The sequence below is a fragment of the Opisthocomus hoazin genome, chromosome 3 (genome assembly GCF_030867145.1).
Source record: "Opisthocomus hoazin isolate bOpiHoa1 chromosome 3, bOpiHoa1.hap1, whole genome shotgun sequence".
Lineage (NCBI taxonomy): Eukaryota > Metazoa > Chordata > Aves > Opisthocomiformes > Opisthocomidae > Opisthocomus > Opisthocomus hoazin.
This window is the reverse complement of record NC_134416.1, coordinates 40,223,358-40,240,675: the sequence shown is the minus strand read 5'-3', so window position 1 is coordinate 40,240,675 and position 17,318 is coordinate 40,223,358. Positions and strand designations below refer to the sequence as shown.

General features: G+C 39.6%; 1 protein-coding gene across 2 annotated transcripts in view; it reads left to right on the top strand.

Moving 5' to 3' along the window:
• The window catches only part of PREX2 (phosphatidylinositol-3,4,5-trisphosphate dependent Rac exchange factor 2), a 192,078-nt gene that overhangs the window by 142,488 nt on the left and 32,272 nt on the right, over positions 1-17,318 (top strand). For both annotated transcript variants that reach the window (XM_075416030.1, XM_075416031.1), the window contains 2 exons: positions 3,913-4,027; positions 16,939-17,005. In XM_075416030.1, coding sequence (XP_075272145.1) covers positions 3,913-4,027; positions 16,939-17,005 — 182 coding nt within the window. The remainder of the gene's footprint in view (positions 1-3,912; positions 4,028-16,938; positions 17,006-17,318) is intronic.

Genomic DNA, 17,318 nt, shown 5'->3' with positions numbered 1-17,318 from the left:
AGTCAGACCATGAAACTTGCTATTAGAAGTGTTGTAATCTTTTCCTGTTACTTCAAATTTAAGGACTAAATTGTTATCCCCTGGCAATTCTGTCTCTTTAAAATGTTGTGAAGACTTAAGTAACGTTTTCAGGTTTTTGTAGTTATGACACTGCAAACGTTACCGAAGTGATGAATGGTGGCGCTGATGCTCAGGCTGTTCATAAATTGCAGGCAGCCTGTGTTAGCTGCAGAGTCATTATACTCATCAGGAGTGTGGAGTTTGATTCACTGAAATGGTGAATGTGAGGTGCTGATTGCCTTGAGCTGCCTTTGATTTCAGAGGGAGCTGAAAGTACTCCATACCTTGTGAAAGGCTTCCAGGGTCTATGTGGAATAGGCAGACGTCAGGCATACAAATGAAGGTTTCTAGGAGGGTATGGTCTCCGATAGATGACGAGAGTGTAAAAAGAAATAGCAAACAGTAGGACACATGAAGAAGTAGCCAAACTTACTGTAAACTTAAAGCACACAATTTTTTAAAAATAAGATCCCTGAAGTCTGATTTTTAAACAAACTAATAAAGACAGACTTCAGTGGATTTCTTTTGAAGAGATTGATTTCAGGTATAGGGGAAAATGAGAACACTGAGCAGGAGACAATTCAGTAGAGCAGACAAAAAGGCACATGAAAGAGAACAGAAAATACCTTGGTTCAGATGAAATCCTGGAAATACTAATTTTTTTTTTGATTCGGGATGGGATTCAATATGCTACAGAATTTATTTTACAGAATTTTTTCCCTTTCTGTTTCCAGAAGCCCAAAATATTTGAGTCTTAGGATAAGCATCTTTGTAGTCAGCTAAAGGAAAAGGGCAAAGATTCTTACAAGTGTTACATCTGCGTATTCATTTTCAGTAATATAGAGATTTCTTATTTCTTTATCATATCAAATTTCTTTAATTTTCAAGGATCCTCCTCCAAAATAGTCCATTAGACTCCAAGAATAAGAAGTCCTGGATAAGAAGTTCAATCTTAGTGTTTAAATCATTATTTTGCATTTTTTTCCTCATTAATAAGTGAATTTGGATTCTATTTTTTACTTCTTTCCTGTGAGGTTTAGCTGAGCTGCCATCAAACTTACTCAGTAGATCCCCATCTTTAGCTGAAATTTATTAGCTACAAATGTAGAAATTTTCTGTAAGTTCCTCTGTGAAGTGAATTCTGGCTTCTCAAGTGTAACAGAGCTAAGCTGTTTCCTACCTAGAAGACAATGTTTTATGAAGTTTTCAAATGGAACATTTAGAAAATCATGGTTTTGGAATAGTTGAGCAAAGGTACAAGTCAGTGCACATCAATCTATTTATCTCTGTGTTGCATGCAGTGTTGCATGGCTCCATGTATAAAATTACAAGTCTATGTATTGTTTTCTTATGTGTTTTCTTTCTTCAAGTTGAAGCATCTCTTGTTTCAATTTACGTTTGTTGCCTCTTGTCCTGCCAGCATGCACCATTGTTAAGAGCCTGGCTCTGTCTTCTCATTGACCTCCTGGTAGCTAATGACACCTGGATAGTAGCTCATCCTCAAAGCCATCACTTGTACAGGCTGAACAAGCTCAGGTCCCTCAGCTTCTCCTCACCATGATCATCTTGGTGGCCTGCTACTCAAGTCCTTCCAGTGGGTCAACAGCTTTCGTGTGCTGTGGGGCCCAAAACTAGACACAGTATTCAAGATGCTGTCTAATGAGTGTTGAGTGAAGTGAGGACAAGCATTTTTTTCAGTCTGCTGGCCATGTTTGTGTTAATACAGTTTAGGATGCTCTTGGCCTTCTTGGTTGACAGAGAACACTGAAGGCTCATGTTCAGCTTGCTGTCTGACATGACCCCGAGGTCCTCAGAGCTGCTGTTTAGGCTATACCTTCCCAGGTGCAGGACTTGACATTTGTTTTTGTTCAGTTTCACAAGGTTCCTGCTGGACCGTTCTTCCAGCCTGTCTAGGTCCCTCTGTAGGTTGCCCAGCACTTGAGCATATCCACTGCTTCCCCAGTTTGGTATCAGCTGCAAACTTGACAAGAGGGCACTCTGTCAGCGCCCCTGGAGGGCTTCCTCAAGGTCAGTGATAAAGATGTTGAACAATATAGAACCCAGTAGTATTCTGCTTATAATAGGCCCCTAGGTAGTTCATGTCCCATTAGATACTACCCTTTGAGCCTGCTCATCCTTTCAGGTTTTTCTTCCATTCAGTTGCCCATGCATTCAGGCTATAATGTCCTAACATAGATTCAAGAATACTGTACAACATGTTTCAGTTAGTAAGGAAAGCTTCCTTACCCAAGAGCCTTATAATATATTAGGCAGGAAAATGTTAAACCCTTCAAAAAAGGGGAGAGCCAAAGCACACAGTGTGGGATTCCCTGCCAGCAGCCGTAAGCGTGACCCCCACAGTGCCTTTAAAGGCAGAACTGTGTGCTCCAGCCAGTCCTGACAGATGACTGAGTTTCCCGGTTGGGTGATCTAATTGGATAAAACCAACTTGAAGCCAGTAAACTAAGCAGTATGGATTATCAACTCTGTTTGCACTAACATGCTATTATAACTGGAGTTCAGTCGATATTTTTGTGGGGTCCTTCTGGTGTGACTTAGCACCAAGGAAGCTAAGAAGCAATTCTGTTGAAATTTAGTATTTTTTGCATAGAAGTACAATTACAAACTCTGAAAGCACAGAAGGGGAGTGCAATTTGCATGTTCTTTCACAATGAATGAATTATTTATTAACTGGTCATATTAAGCAGTACAAGCAGAATTAATATTCTGTGTGCAGCTGAAGCTGTAAGACAGCAGTATGTTTCCATCAGAACTCTGCTTATTGCTTGCATTTTCTGATAGGGTGATGGATTCTTAGAATGTGTATGGATTATTAAAGTGGCAATATTCTTAACTGTAAAATCTTTAATGCTTCTTGCCAAAACCCTACACTCACCAAGAGCCTGTCATTTATGTTATAATAAGGTTAACCTCTTAAAATGAAGATCCTGATTTTTCCAGTCCAAATTTTTTTGAGAACCTTTTAAACACCTAATTTGGCTTGGCTGAAGAGAAGGTTAAACTTCCCTTAGTATCTATATCAAAGTGGCTGGGGGAATGTTCTATTTTTTCTTTCTTTTTTAGAAAGTTATTGCTAGGAAGAGCATGCCACAGTGGAATGACTGTGTGTTCATTTTTTCCTCCTTTTAATTTCTGTGCAATGATCATATGAGAAGGACATACAGTCCTTCCTGTAATGGAAGTCGTTGTTTAATTCCTGAATTCTTGTCGCAGTATTCATCCTTGCTTTGGTGAAGAGAATACATCAAAGGTGGACATAGTCAATTAGTTGACTTTAGAAACTAACTTGATCCCTGAAAAGGAGCTTGTAGGGCATTTTCAGAGATCCAGAGGAGTTTGTCTCACTTGATCCGGAAGAAGGCATTCAGATTATCAGTGAGAATAACCAGAGATTCAGGTGCTCCACATCTTCTAAAATAAGGCTTCGCAACAAGTTGTTAGGTCTCCCTGTGTGAAAGTAGCTGGTACATTAATCCTTTCTTTCTTCTACCCCAGCTCATTCTACTGTTTTTTTCCAGGATATATCAGAACTAAAAAACACATTTACATTCACAGGGCAGAAGTCCTTTAATTAGAGCAACAGAACTCAAACTAGCTCTCTCCTTTATATTTTCCACAGAGCAAGAAATATAATTTTTCTTGTAAATGAAATCTTAGAGAGATCTATATGAATTTGATGACATATGGAAACAACTCGGCAATCCACAGTGGGGTCACAGCCTTAAGGTTAAAAAGTAATTCGCTAGTCTGTGAACAAAGCTACAAAGAAGGCGAATACTAAATATTTAATACTGATTTTTCTCTTCTCCATTCTCCTTTCTCTCTTCACAGCACTGGAGAGCATGGAAGGATATTATTACAGAGACAGTGTCTCGGTAGAAGAATTTCAAGCTCAGATTAACGCAGCCTCACTCGAAAAAGTCAAGCAGTATAACCAGAAACTACGGTGGGTAATAAACCAACATTCCTCAGATTAGTTGACCAAGTTCTGCTTTTCGACTCAGTTTCTATGACACATCTTTAAACTGAAGTTTAAAGTGCTGTGTGGTGGTTGTTTTTTGGTGCATGATTGAATAAGATCCAAGATTCATCGTTCTGACTTTTTTTGATTTCTGCACTGTTAAGTTAGCCTTTACACTCTAGTGTTCCTGACCTTGCTTGCCTTGTGTGTTAGGACCTCCATTCATGCTGTGGCTCTAATGAGGTACATTCCTCTTAAGGTGTCGTGATTCACAGCTCTGATCACTTGCAAACCTCCAAGGCCTAGTTTTGCGAGAAGTTAGAAGTTAACATTCAGCAAAAATTACCATGAGTTGCTCTGTCCAGTCACAAGAGTAGAAAAATTTTATATTTTTTTCCAGCCATCTAATGTCTGATGAGAAAATTCAGTGATTGATTTTTTTTTGTTTGCTTTCTGGTGAACTCTACCCATTTCTTAAATGAGGCACAAACAGCTTTGGGAATTCACTGACATAATGTGAAGAGCAGAAAAGTAGACGCTTCATTCTCGTTCTCCCATTTGCTAGCCTGTGTAGGTGTTTGGCCAGGAGAATCTAATAAAGTAACTACAGCAGCAAAATATATTAACATTTGGATAATTGCTCTAAAGAAGAACAAAAAAGTGAAATTGAATATTCCCTGGAAACATACTGAAGTGCAATAATACTATCTTAAACTCTTTATGTGGAAGGAATCCTCTGTGCAGAACCACCTAATCAGTAGTAAAGTCAGTCATTCAAGACACAATCCATAAACCATTCTTTCTCCATGGAAAAGGAACGCATTGCTTGCTTGTGAAATGACCATCTGATTACCGTCTCATACTCTCTCTGTTGCTAGAGCAGCAGAAAACAAATGAGAGCAACAGCAAAGGAGAAGGTAGTGGGAGAACAGGATGGGGACTAGTGGGAATGAAGCCACTGGTTGGCAGTGACACTGCAGCCAAGCCATCCGTTGATGAGAACTCTTAATGCAAGTTCAGTTTCTCTTATTCCTGACGCATTTAGATAATAATGCTGTAATAATGTGAAACAGATGGGACCACTTCGTTGTGTATGGTCCCACTTACAAATGGATATGTTGGCCTAACTTGGCATGTACCCAAGCAGGACAATAAAATTAAAAAATCAGTAGTACCTTAACTCTGCTACCTCTTCATTTCTTGTGGTAAAGCCTTGTTAAAGTTTGAGTACATAGAACATTTTTGAGGAATGTGATGTCTTTTGGGTCACAAATCTGATACTGATATATGCCTTAAAAGAATTAATTTAGAATTTATTTATTTTAGTAAATCAAGAGATATATTAGTAAATTTTCAGTAGATTTCAGGAAGGATAACCTTTATCCACCATATAAAGTCAAGAAGCTTAATCCTTGCTTTTATTGCAAATTTCATTCATAACTATGGAACTGTGACCAGCTTTTCCACACTGTCAGAAGTGATACAATACGTCCAAGTGTAAAATTGTCCTCCTTGACACTGATTTGGGCATCACAAGAGCTTTTGTCTTTCATGGTTCTTGCTTTGGGGCTTTTGCAAATACTACCTCAACTATGAAGTAGTAATGATAAGATTATAATTTTTTTGAGAATGAATGAAAGAAAGACAGTTGAAAACTGGCTGTAGAATTTGATTCTTATGTGGAAGGGAGAGAATGTCCCTCCATCTTCTGTAATGGACTTAACCCTAGCTATTTGAATCTAATCAAGAATATAAGGGAACTTTTATTCTAAGCCCAGCTAAAGTTGAGTTTCTCTACAGTTCCTGAGGCAAAATCCCCTACCCCAGCAATATATAGGAAGTCCTTTATCTTAATAAAGATGTTATTTTTAAAACCACACAACACCTAGTTTATGAAATTTCTGAAACTGCTGGGAAATCTTCAGCATCTGGCCCACAACTATTCTTGATGGTGCTGGATTTCTTTTTCACGGTCAGCGATTGCACTTATTTTTGTAGTTCACTACTTCAGTTTCTCTGACACTGATAAGGAAAAAAAAGTTATACTCAAATTCTGTTTGCAGGTTGGGCTGGTGCTGGTAGTTGCCAGCAATGTAAATTTAACCTCATCAAATTGTTTGCTAATGAGAAACATGCAGTACAACCAAGTGAAAGTAATTAGGTCAGCAAAGATTTAAAGATCGTTATTACTGTGTGTTTGATAGCTCAGCAGTTGTCTTCTAATTTAGAAGAGGACCAGAAGGAACCTGTGTATCTGACCTGTACAGAGGCTGATGTTAAGTGAGCCCATTATGTATTCTCCTGCCTCCTCCCACTCTTCCCCATCTTCCTCCTTTGGTACTCCGTGCCATGTGAATAGGCTTTTTCCATCCTGAATCAGTCCTTTTGCTTTTCCAGGTGCCAAAGACCATTTTGCTTCAACAGTGCAGGGTGCAATGGTATTTGAATCCGTAACTACTACAAAGGGTGATAGAAATAACGAAAACTCACAAATGCACTATGTTTACTTGGACTGCTTGGTTAGTTATAAGTATTCTCTTGCAAATCTTGAGTCATGTAATTGTAAAAGCATGAGGGTAAACTTTACTTGTAATTTTTGAAGCATTACTGCATTAAGAATTATTTAGTTAAAATACGTTCTGCCCTTTGAATGTAATTTTTGTATTTGGTAAAGGTTTCTTTCCTGCAGAGTGAGATTCAGTCTGGGGGCTATTATTATATGTTGCATAGAAGTAAATCTTACGATCATTACTGTGACCAAAAGGTTGGCTGCAACACGGGCCAGTTGGAAGCTGGGACAGACCCTGACAGACAGGTCAGCTGAATGGCCATAACTCAGCCAGTCCTTGGACTGAATAGTGACTTTAAGATAAGACATTTAGTTGGATATGAGAACAGTTTTTATCCTCATAGAAATCAGGTTTTGGATTAGCTTCCTGCCAAAAGTAATCCATTTCTTAAAATGGACCTCAGTGAGTGCAGGAATAACAACTTCTGTAATGTTTGTCAAGTTATAAGAGGTTTGGACTTGATGGTCCAGGAAGGGACCTTCAGTCTACAGTAGTAGGGAAGCTTACTGTTCCAGTCTTCATTTCTCTGTGAGTATTTGACATTTTATCAGATTAGTCTTTTTTTTTTTTTCTCATTTGTTTGCATTGGAACAGGCTGCCCAGGGAAGTGGTTGAGTCACCATCCCTGGAGGCGTTCAATAAATGTGTGGATGTGGCACTTTGGGACATGGTTTAGTAGGCATGGTGGTGTTGGGGTGAAAGTTGGACTTGATGATCTTAGAGGTCTTTTCCAACCTATGATTCTATGAATTCTCTTTCTGGCAAAAAATTGGGTCCCTTTTATGATATTCTATTAAAAAGCAGTTTTCTTGGGTGCTCCTGGATAGCTTCTTAGTCAGAAAACTCCAGGCACATCTGCTTTTTATGAGTTTTCTTCTGGACGTGCCTGTGCACATGAGGGATGTATCTCAAAGGCAGAGAGGATGTTCAGGGCAGAGGTCATTCAGTGGGGTGCAGGGCTGGGACTGTATCAAGCACACTTCCAGCTCTGGGTCTCTGCAGTGTGCTTTGCTGCACATGGTTGACTGCAAGAGCAAACTATGGTGGAATATAGGTGCCTAAAACTGCACATCAATATACCTGTTTGGATTCCAAATCTGTCAGTGGAGATAATTTTTAGCTGATGAGAAATGGGTGAAATCGCTGGCTTTTAGCTTCATAACATTTTAATGCCTCTTCAGCACCTATGCTTGCATTTAGACATCTAAACACCTTTAAAATTTGGTTGCTGATGTTATGGTGGCTTGGATTAGGAATATTCAGAGGGAAATATGCAAAGTAATAGATGAAGGTGAAGTTAGGAGAGCTCTACTTTCCCGTAACTTTTATCCCCAGCATGGCACTTTCTTGTGATGTCCCTGACTGTATGATGACCCAGTTCTTCACTCCAAAGATAGGATCATGCTGTGGGACAGACAGCTGAGGATCACTATTCCATCCCTGCCGCTGGTGTGGGTGCTAATTACCACTGTGTAGTCATTAACTTGCCTGTGCATCAATAGACAAAGGAAGTCTGGAAAAAGTGTTCTTTCCTTCCTGCCTGCCGTTTTGTGTGATGTGGAACTACTCTTTGAAGTCAGCTGTATCCAGGGTTATTTGCAGCTGCTTTTGTAGCCTGTTGTACAGCCATAATAGAAGAGAAATTAAAGCAAGCAGTAAAGGGAAAAGACTGTTTTTTGTGGTTTTTTTCCCTATGTTGCTGCTTTCTTGATATCATTTTAGGGGGTAAATGCAAGTTTGTTATGCTAAGGCAGCAATTATAATCAGTGAATCTAATCACAAATGATTTAGCTAACTACCCTCATTACATTGAACATTTGATTACGCTGTATGTAGTATTTGTCATTTTAAAGTGTTTCATTTACAGTGTAACTTCAAACAGTTTCTCTGTCTGAAGCCTCCTGTATTTACTTTATGGAGTAGGTAACCCTCCACAGAATGATGGCAAATTTAATTTAATTCTTTATTCAGGGATGTTATATTCCATAACGTTTTCATGTTGTTGGGTTTTCTTGGGTTTTTTTTTAATTTTTAAGAAGACAAGAAAAGGAAACTATTTCTGCCCCTAGAATTTATGCAAGCATGGAACAAAATCTGTCTGAGGAATATAACATCTTTTTTATTTATACACACGTATACATGCACAGCAGCCTCTCAAGCTGCAGGCTTCTTGGCAAGCTGATGTTTTACGTATCCTATGTAATTTAGTCAAGACAGAAAATAGATGTGATGGCACTCATGGCTTCAGGCTGAACTAAAATTTTCTAATAGTTGCTTTGGTATAAAGGAGAGCCAAAGACATAAAGGACATATCCACTTAGAAACAGTTAATTACTATGAAGGAAAGAGCTTGTCTGTCTCTGGAACAAACTGATGGGTCCTCAAGACAATACCCGTGTTATCACAAAGACCAGATCATTTATCAGTTCCTGTAAGAAGTGCATTAAAATCCACCTTAAAACTGGCAGATTCCTTCCCCCACTGTTTCCAGTGGAAAGCTTTTCCAAATTGCTTATGTGGTTAAGAAGCTTATGCTGTTTGTCCTTGTGCCCCTGTTGTCCTGTGATTGTAGTCTTACTCTCCTTTTCCTCATGTCTATCCACTTCGGTGAGCATCATGTTAATGAGCAACATTAACAATTTTTGTCATTGTCATCAAATTCAGAAGAGAGTAACCTGAGGAAAGTTACAGGTTTCAGAGGGTGATTCTGTGACAATATTTGCTTTTCAGTGCCATGGGATATTTGCAAAATAGGTGAAAAACTATTTTCCTGTTTTCGATACCACGCATTTGATACATTGCTTTGTGTTTAAAAAAACAGTAAAACTGGACTGCAATACTGCATACACAAATTTATCGTGTAGTTTATATGACTATAAAAATTGGAAATCTGATGTCTTTTAGATTTTTAAGATGTGCTTCCAAATGAACTAGATAATGGTGGCTGAACTCTCTCCGTATGCAAAATCTTTGTGAAGGACAGACTGAAAATTAAGCATTCACTCTGAAGGACATAACAAGGAAATAATAGCTAAATTTGTCTCCTGATGAACTTAATGAGAAGCATTTTAGGTAGAACAGAAATTGACATTCATTGCATTGAAGTGAAGCAAGACCAGAGAGAGAATAGAGAGATCCTGGACAAAGTAAATTAAATTTGTCTAGCTGGTCTAAAAGATATTGCCAGCTGGCTTGAATTTAGCTTTGTGTTTTTTTTCTCTTTCAGTGCTGTGTGCTTTCTGTGAGTGTAAATTCATTGTTTCTTCAGACTTTTGACAAAGTGTGATCAGTATTTATTATAGGTAGTGTTCTGAAATTGAAAATTATGTGTCTTAACAGATTATACTAAAAAATCTCAAAATGACCCACATCCTGAGTCTTTGCTATCTGGTTCATTCTGCTGTCTTTATCCTCTGCAAACGCAGAGAACACATATCCGCAATGATCAGCGGTGGAGCCTTTTCTTTCACTCCTGGTCACTGAGACGAATCCAGCCCAGGCCTGCAGCTTGTAGAGCTCGTTGCTGTAGAAGAAACCCTGACCACCCAATGGCTATTTGGCATGTGGTCTTTTTTAACAGTGTTTTCCATGTCTGGAATATCAGGAGCCAAAAAGGAGACATGTACTGTCTGAAAGGCAAATATGGAAGCAATTAGTTAGTACTAATGGGTTGAGCGTGGATTTGGCTGTTTGGACAATGATGGGAGAAGCAGGAAGGCAGCTGTAACTGGTCTGTGGCCCCAGAACTTCTATTTCACATCACAAATAGTATGGTTTCAAGTGTTCTTAGAAGTGGGTAGAGACAGAATCACAGAATAGTAGGGGTTGGAAGGGACCTCTGTGGGTCATCTAGTCCAACCCCCCTGCCGAAGCAGGGTCACCTACAGCAGGCTGCACAGGACCTTGTCCAGGCGGGTCTTGAATATCTCCAGAGAAGGAGACTCCACAACCTCCCTGGGCAGCCTGTTCCAGTGCTCCGTCACCCTCTCACGTTGGAGACTAGATTCCTGGAAAAACAGGGGTTAAAATGTAGCATGTGAAAAGTGGGCAGGGTTACACAGAGTAAATGGTATTTTTTTTTGCAGTACTTGTCATCCATGACTTTCTGTTTTCACATTTCCAGTCTTACATTTCTATGATCTCCTGCTTGTGTGCTTATAAAGTTTGGGAGTAGGGCTGTGATGTGCCTGCTGGGATAGTAGGGCTGTTCCTTTGCAAGCATCCTCCTCAGTCTGCACCTCAGATACTTGTACTCATCCAAACACCAGTTTCTCAACATGCCCTCTTCACAGATGGGAGAGAGTTTAAATTGGTGGGAGAGCAGTAGTTTAGCCAGGTTCTGCAGGCTTGCAAGAAAATGAGGAGTACTATGAAGAATTGTCCTCTCTGTTTAAGAGCCCAGTTTTTTAGGAATTTGGCTTTCCAGGGCTGAAATTCTGTGTCCCAGTTATGGTCCCAGTCTCTTCCACTAAAGCAGACAGTTGCCAAGAAAGCCCTTAAGTTTCATTTCTTGAAATTTTCTTAACATCCCTCCTCACTTGCAGGTATTTCTGTGCAGACTGAATCTAATTATTCTCCTCTTTTCTCTGTGTATTTTGCTTGTCTCGCCTTACAGTCACATCCTCCTCCCCATAGACTTCATTGTTTCCCACAGTGCTGTTTGCTTATGTTTACAATAGAGACTGGCAAAAGCTGGTTCGTTACTTTGTGCCTTGAGTAAGCCAGGAATCATAGAACCATAGAATCATTTAGGTTGGAAAAGACCCTTAAGATCGTTGGGTCCCACTGAAAACCTAACACTGCCAACTCCACCGGTAAACCATGTCCCTAAGCACCATGTCTACATGGCTTTTAAATATCTCCAGGGATCGTGACTCCACCACCTCCCTGGGCAGCCTGTTCCAATGTCTGACCACTCTTTCAGTAAAGAAATTTTTCCTAATATCTAATCTAAACCTCCCCTGATGCAACTTGAGGCCATTTCCTCTCATCCTATTGCTAGTTAGTTGGGAGAAGAGACCAACACCTGCCTCATTACAACCTCCTTTCAGGTAGTTGTAGAGAGCAATAAGGTCCCCCCTCAGCCTCCTCTTCTCCAGACTAAACAGCACCAGCTCCTTCAGCTGCTCCTCAGAAGACTTGTTCTCTAGACCCCTCACCAGCTTCGTTGCCATTCTCTGGACACGCTCCAGCACCTCAATGTCTTTCTTGTAGTGAGGGGCCCAAAACTGAGCACAGTATTCAAGGCGCAGCCTCACCAGTGCCACATACAAAGGAAGGGTTTACTGAGTTACTGACACATGAAATGTGAATTACCCATGGTAAGTTCAGAGCCACATAGTGTTACAATTCTCTCTTCTTCACTGCAGTTTGCACAATAGTTGTGAAAAGTCAGAATGTATGCTCTTTGAGAATTTAAAATCGTGATACTGTCATGATTTTTCTCTTGTTATAATTAAACCTTTCTCTAACTACTAATAAGACTTTACACGGGATTGTATCACTGACACAGATGTTAGGATGCATCATTTAAAATCACTAGGTCTTAGAATGCGCTGAGAGAATTATACTTGGTTATTTGTCATTTATTGAGACTTAACCATTTAGTAGAAAGAACATGTAAAATGCTTTATTTGCTGTGACAGCAAATAGTTTTCTGCAATGGGTACTTTGTACTACAGAAACAATTGCATTTATATACATGTAAAGGTATTGCCAAATGTGTGTATATATAAAAAACACACGCGCTATACACATGCTTACCTATATTGTTAACAACCAGATGGCAGAACAGAGAATTCTTATTAAAGAAATACAAAAGTATGTATGCATATAAATGCAAATACAGAGATATTATTTATGAATGTGATAAATACATGCTTTGTAGTTTGAGCTGAAGAATGGGACACTAATCCTAACACTTCCTGAGTCTGCACCTCTACTGATATATCCTTTGCCACTTTGACCATGCATATCTACATGATCTTGAATATCTTGTGACCAAGGGATTGAAAATCAAGTGGAATTAAAATATGTTTCCATCCTTTTCTTGACTTTATCTATAGGTATGCCACAGCAATGAAGAAAAGACTAAATTCTTCTCTGCTATAAAATCACCAAAGTGAACCTTTGTAGAGCAGAACCCCCAACTAGCCTTTATTTAATGCAGTAACCCAATTATCTGCCCTCCCCCTTTCCCCCACTCCAATCACTTCTTTACTGTCCTTTACTTATCCTCTTTACTATCCTTACATTTCAAAGCAAAGATGATCAACATCTAGGATAACGCTATGGGCTTCCTGGAACAACAAACTGAGAATAAGACGAGAAACTTGGCTTTGCTTGAATTATTTGCATGTACAGAGTTACTTAGGAGTGTGTCTCTCTACAGGTTTGGAGCCTCCTTAGGGTTCAATTTCGAACATTTCAAATTTTCAAGATTTTACATGTCCAGGTCAATTTTGGAGGGTACCCTGTAAAAGACTTCACTAAGAAAACATCAGTATTTCTGCATCTTCTTTGTAGTCAAGTTCTGGGAAAACTTCTTGTGAAAACATTCATTTTGATAGATTTTTCTTTTTGAAGCCTAAGATGTTTGTTACCTCATTCAAGTGTAAGTTTTCCTTGACATACTTGTCCCATTATTTGACGTTGTTACATAGGGGATGTCTTACAAGAGTGGAACACAGCAATAATCCCCTGTAGTTTTAATGCCTATTTGATTTTCAGCCTTTCTTTAAAGAAAGGCGTTTCTGCTACAGCATAGAGAAATTGTAAGGCTTTTAGAAGCAAAACCAGCATCACATTTGCAGACAAAGAGCTATGATTTCATTCTTGTTCATTTGAAATGGATTAGAAAATATTGTCCAAATTGGGCACCATGCCAAGATTGCCATTAACTTTCCCCATAAAATATGATTAAGGACCTTAACAAGCATTTAGTAATTAAGTGCTTTGGAAATTTATATGCTGTCCACAGTTTGTCATGTTCTGTAAAATACTGAAGACGGTTTTTATGAAAAGCAATAAAAATAAAGCACTTGAGAAACATCTGGGAGTGTTATCTGGTTGTGTGGGGGGAATAGTTTCATTTGTAACAGGATATTTTGATATTTAAAATTAATGTTGTGTATAGTTGATTTTTGTTTGTTCTTTAGGTTAATGAATAATTGACTGAATTAATGTAGTAATTCCTATAATTGTATATCCTATTCTAGTGTACGTGTTGCTTCATTTTGTACCCTGAGTTGATTATTTTCCATGCACTCCATTAATGTGTGTACTGTTCTATATTTGGTTTCTAGTTTCATTTAAGACAGCTGAATTTGCTGAAATAACAGTCCAAAGAGAATGGGAGTGCTGAACAGACTCTGAATGAAGCAGATTTTCCTGTGGCATGGCAGGAAAAAACAGTATAGGCTTTCAGTCTGATAATGTTCGGTGGATGGCAGGGAGATGCTTTGTTTTGTAGCTTTGCTAACAAAGGAGAAGGTTACTCTGTTGCTACTGAGGTAGCTTTTATGTGCTGTGACCACTCAAAGTGATTTATGAGTAATTTTCTCTGCAAACCTCTTTTCCTTCCAATAGTCTCCAGCTTCCTTTGACACAGTACATTCTGGATCATGCAGCAGGCTTAATGGAATAACAGAACTAGATGAGCTTTGCTGTGCTTTCTAAGGGGATTAATTCAGACCTTAAATTTCGGAGAAGATGCTTTTCAAAACTGGAAAGCTATAGGAAGCAAAATCTATTAGCATTAAAGGTGGTGAGATTTTTTTTATCAGTGCAGTCGTTCCAGATTACTGAAGAACAAAAGGCTATTCGAATCTGCAGTCTGCCCCCTTGCCCTGCAAGTATATAACTATGAATAACTTCACTCACAGATAAAACCAGAAGAAAGAGGGGAGAGGGATTTTTACCCATGTAGGTTATGTTAATCAATGTTTTCATGACCGAAGGATCCAGATGATGCTGTCATTTGAGAGTTAGGGTGCAAGGATACATTCTTTTCAGTATTTGTTTTAATGTTTTATTGCAACTGAAATTTGATTACCACATTCCATAATTCCAGCCTGGGTCGTGGCTCAGCTCTGACCTTCAGTTAGGTCTGCTCCTCTTGCACAGGCAATGGAGCTGGATTGTAGTGATACCTTGAGGTTTCCACTGGAGAATCCATTTTTTTTTCCCTACACGTTCCATAGTTCAGTGTGTTCTGTTTTGTTTTAACCTTGGCCAGAAGTGCTGCAGTGGTAGCTGTTGCCTGGTTCTCACCAGATGCCTCATCCAGGTAGGGAAGCCTACCAGGTGTTTCTATTTCCAGCTGCCCCAGCAGGTTTTAGGAGCTTTTCAACCAGCAGGATGAGTTTTGTGATTGGAGAATCACTGATTCGTTTGGGTTGGAAGGAACCTTCAAAGATCATCTGGTCCAACCCCGCTGCCATAGGCAGGGACTCTTTTTTTCTTAAGCGATGCTGCAGAGGCAGAGAAACTGTGATGTTATCATGGAGACAGGTAATGTATTTCCTCTGCCTACGAGATGTTTAATGGTAGCTCATCTATGGTGAGCAGTTAATTTGCTTATAAAACAGAAAGGAAAAAGAATTTCTCTAGGGTTCCTGAGTTGAAGGGGACAGAAGGAGAGCTCTGTGCTGCCTGTGTGATCTTTGCTAAAGATTTTCCTTTCTGGTGTTGAGTAAGAGAAGTTTTCCTGTTTTAGGAGAGAAGGATAGCATGGAAGCCCTTTGTACAAAATATCAGCCTCCTTTATGCCACACAGAAATTAGCCAACCTTTGTCTTTTAAAATGGCACATGTTGCATTTGTCCATTTTATAAAAACTTTTTCTGGTACTAATTATTAAGTGAAAGCTTATAGAAGGAACTGGGAGAATGTGGGTTGATGAACTTTAGTAAACAATAGATAAACCTGATGGAGTAAGTATGCTTTCTCTGCTTAGGGGTGTTGGTTGACGAGAAGCTCCACATGATCCAGCAATGTGTGCTCGCAGCCCAGCAGGCCAACCACATCCTGGGCTGCATCGAAAGCAGCGTGGCCAGCAGGTCGAGGGAGGGGATTCTGCCCCCTTGCTCCATTCTGGTGAGACCCCACCTGGAGCCCTGCGTCCAGCTCTGGAGAACCCAGCACAGGAAAGACATGGAGCTGTTGGAGCGGGTCCAGAGGCTGCCACAAAAATGATCAAGGGCTGGAGCACCTCTCCTACGAGGAAAGGCTGAGAGAGCTGGGGTTGTTCAGCCTGGAGAAGAGAAGGCTGTGGGGATACTGTATAGCAGCCTTCCAGTACCTGAAGGGGGCCTGAAAGAAAGCCGGAGAGGGACTTTTTACAAGGGCCTGTAGTGATAGGGCAAGGGGTAATGGCTTTAAACTGAAAGAGGTTAGATTTAGATTTGATATAAGAAAGAAATTCTTCACCTAGGGAGTGGTGAGGCCCTGGAACAGGCTGCCCAGAGAAGCTGTGGCTGCCCCCTCCCTGTCAGTGTTCAAGGCCAGGTTGGATGGGGCTTTGAGCATCCTGGTCTAATGGAAGGTGTCCCTGCCCATGGCAGGGGGGTTGGACCTACATGATCTCTAAGGTCCCTTCCAACAAAAAAACATTCTGTCACATTGGTGTTCTTCAGGTAAATGACAGGTTTTTTTGGCTTTTCCTTTCGTGCACTAATTCATTTTCAAAGAAGTTTGCAGAAATTGTAAAGAAAGGCAGGTTGTTTTTTATTTGCACATGCATGCATGAGTGCACACACTGCAAATGCCATTTTGCTTGTATGGTGGATATTTGCCCCTTGTAGAGTTTTTGCTTTTTTGTTTCTTTTTTTATTGTGAGCCTGTCTGTGTTTCCTCTGTCAGTACTGTGTTTTGTGTTTGAGATTCCAGTTTTATATTATTGCAGTTCTATACAGCTAATACAAAAAAGATTATAGTGTATGAGGCTCAGGCACTCTATATGCCATGTTTCCCACAGTCACTATTAAAATCTAGATGGTTGCCACAAACCTTTTCATGGATAGCTTTGGTGAAAATGACTTTCAAATCCAGTTTTTCTACTAACTAGGTATTAAAAATTTTGCACTGTACTGTAAAAGGGCAGAGGGACAGTTTTTGTCTCCAGAACAAAAAAATGTTCCTTATTACTTGAAAAAAAAGAGTGATAGTGCCTGTTTACCCTTGTATTATTCCTTGATCCACTCTTACCATGAAATTAAAAAAATAAAATTCCAACCTGAGATGGTGTCTAGGAATAATCACTTAAATAGATTTTGTTCAGGAGTTTAAATAATTAACAGTTTTTTCCTTATTCTGTTTGTTCTTTCAGGGCATTCTACCTGGACAAGTCAAACTTGCCTCCAAATTCAACATCTAAAGCAGCTTATATAGATAAGGTAATTAAAAATGTTAAGTTCCTAATTAAACTTTGCATGTTACACACTGTGTTATTGTAATCCTTTCCTGAGGCTTTCTTAATTCCATCAGAAGATGAAATTATTTAAAGCTGGCACCAAGGGGAGGGGAGCAGGGAAAGGAGGAGTCTCTTGCAGCTTTTTGTCCCCCCTCTGTTTCAGTGGTCAATGTGGTGCCATGTGGTTCTGTATCAAAAGGTGTGGCTGGAGGGCTTCAGTGTATTTGAGCAGGGGAACCATAGCTTTCCTTTCACACTGTGCTTTCAGAGCAATGCAGTTGCTCCAGGAGCATGTG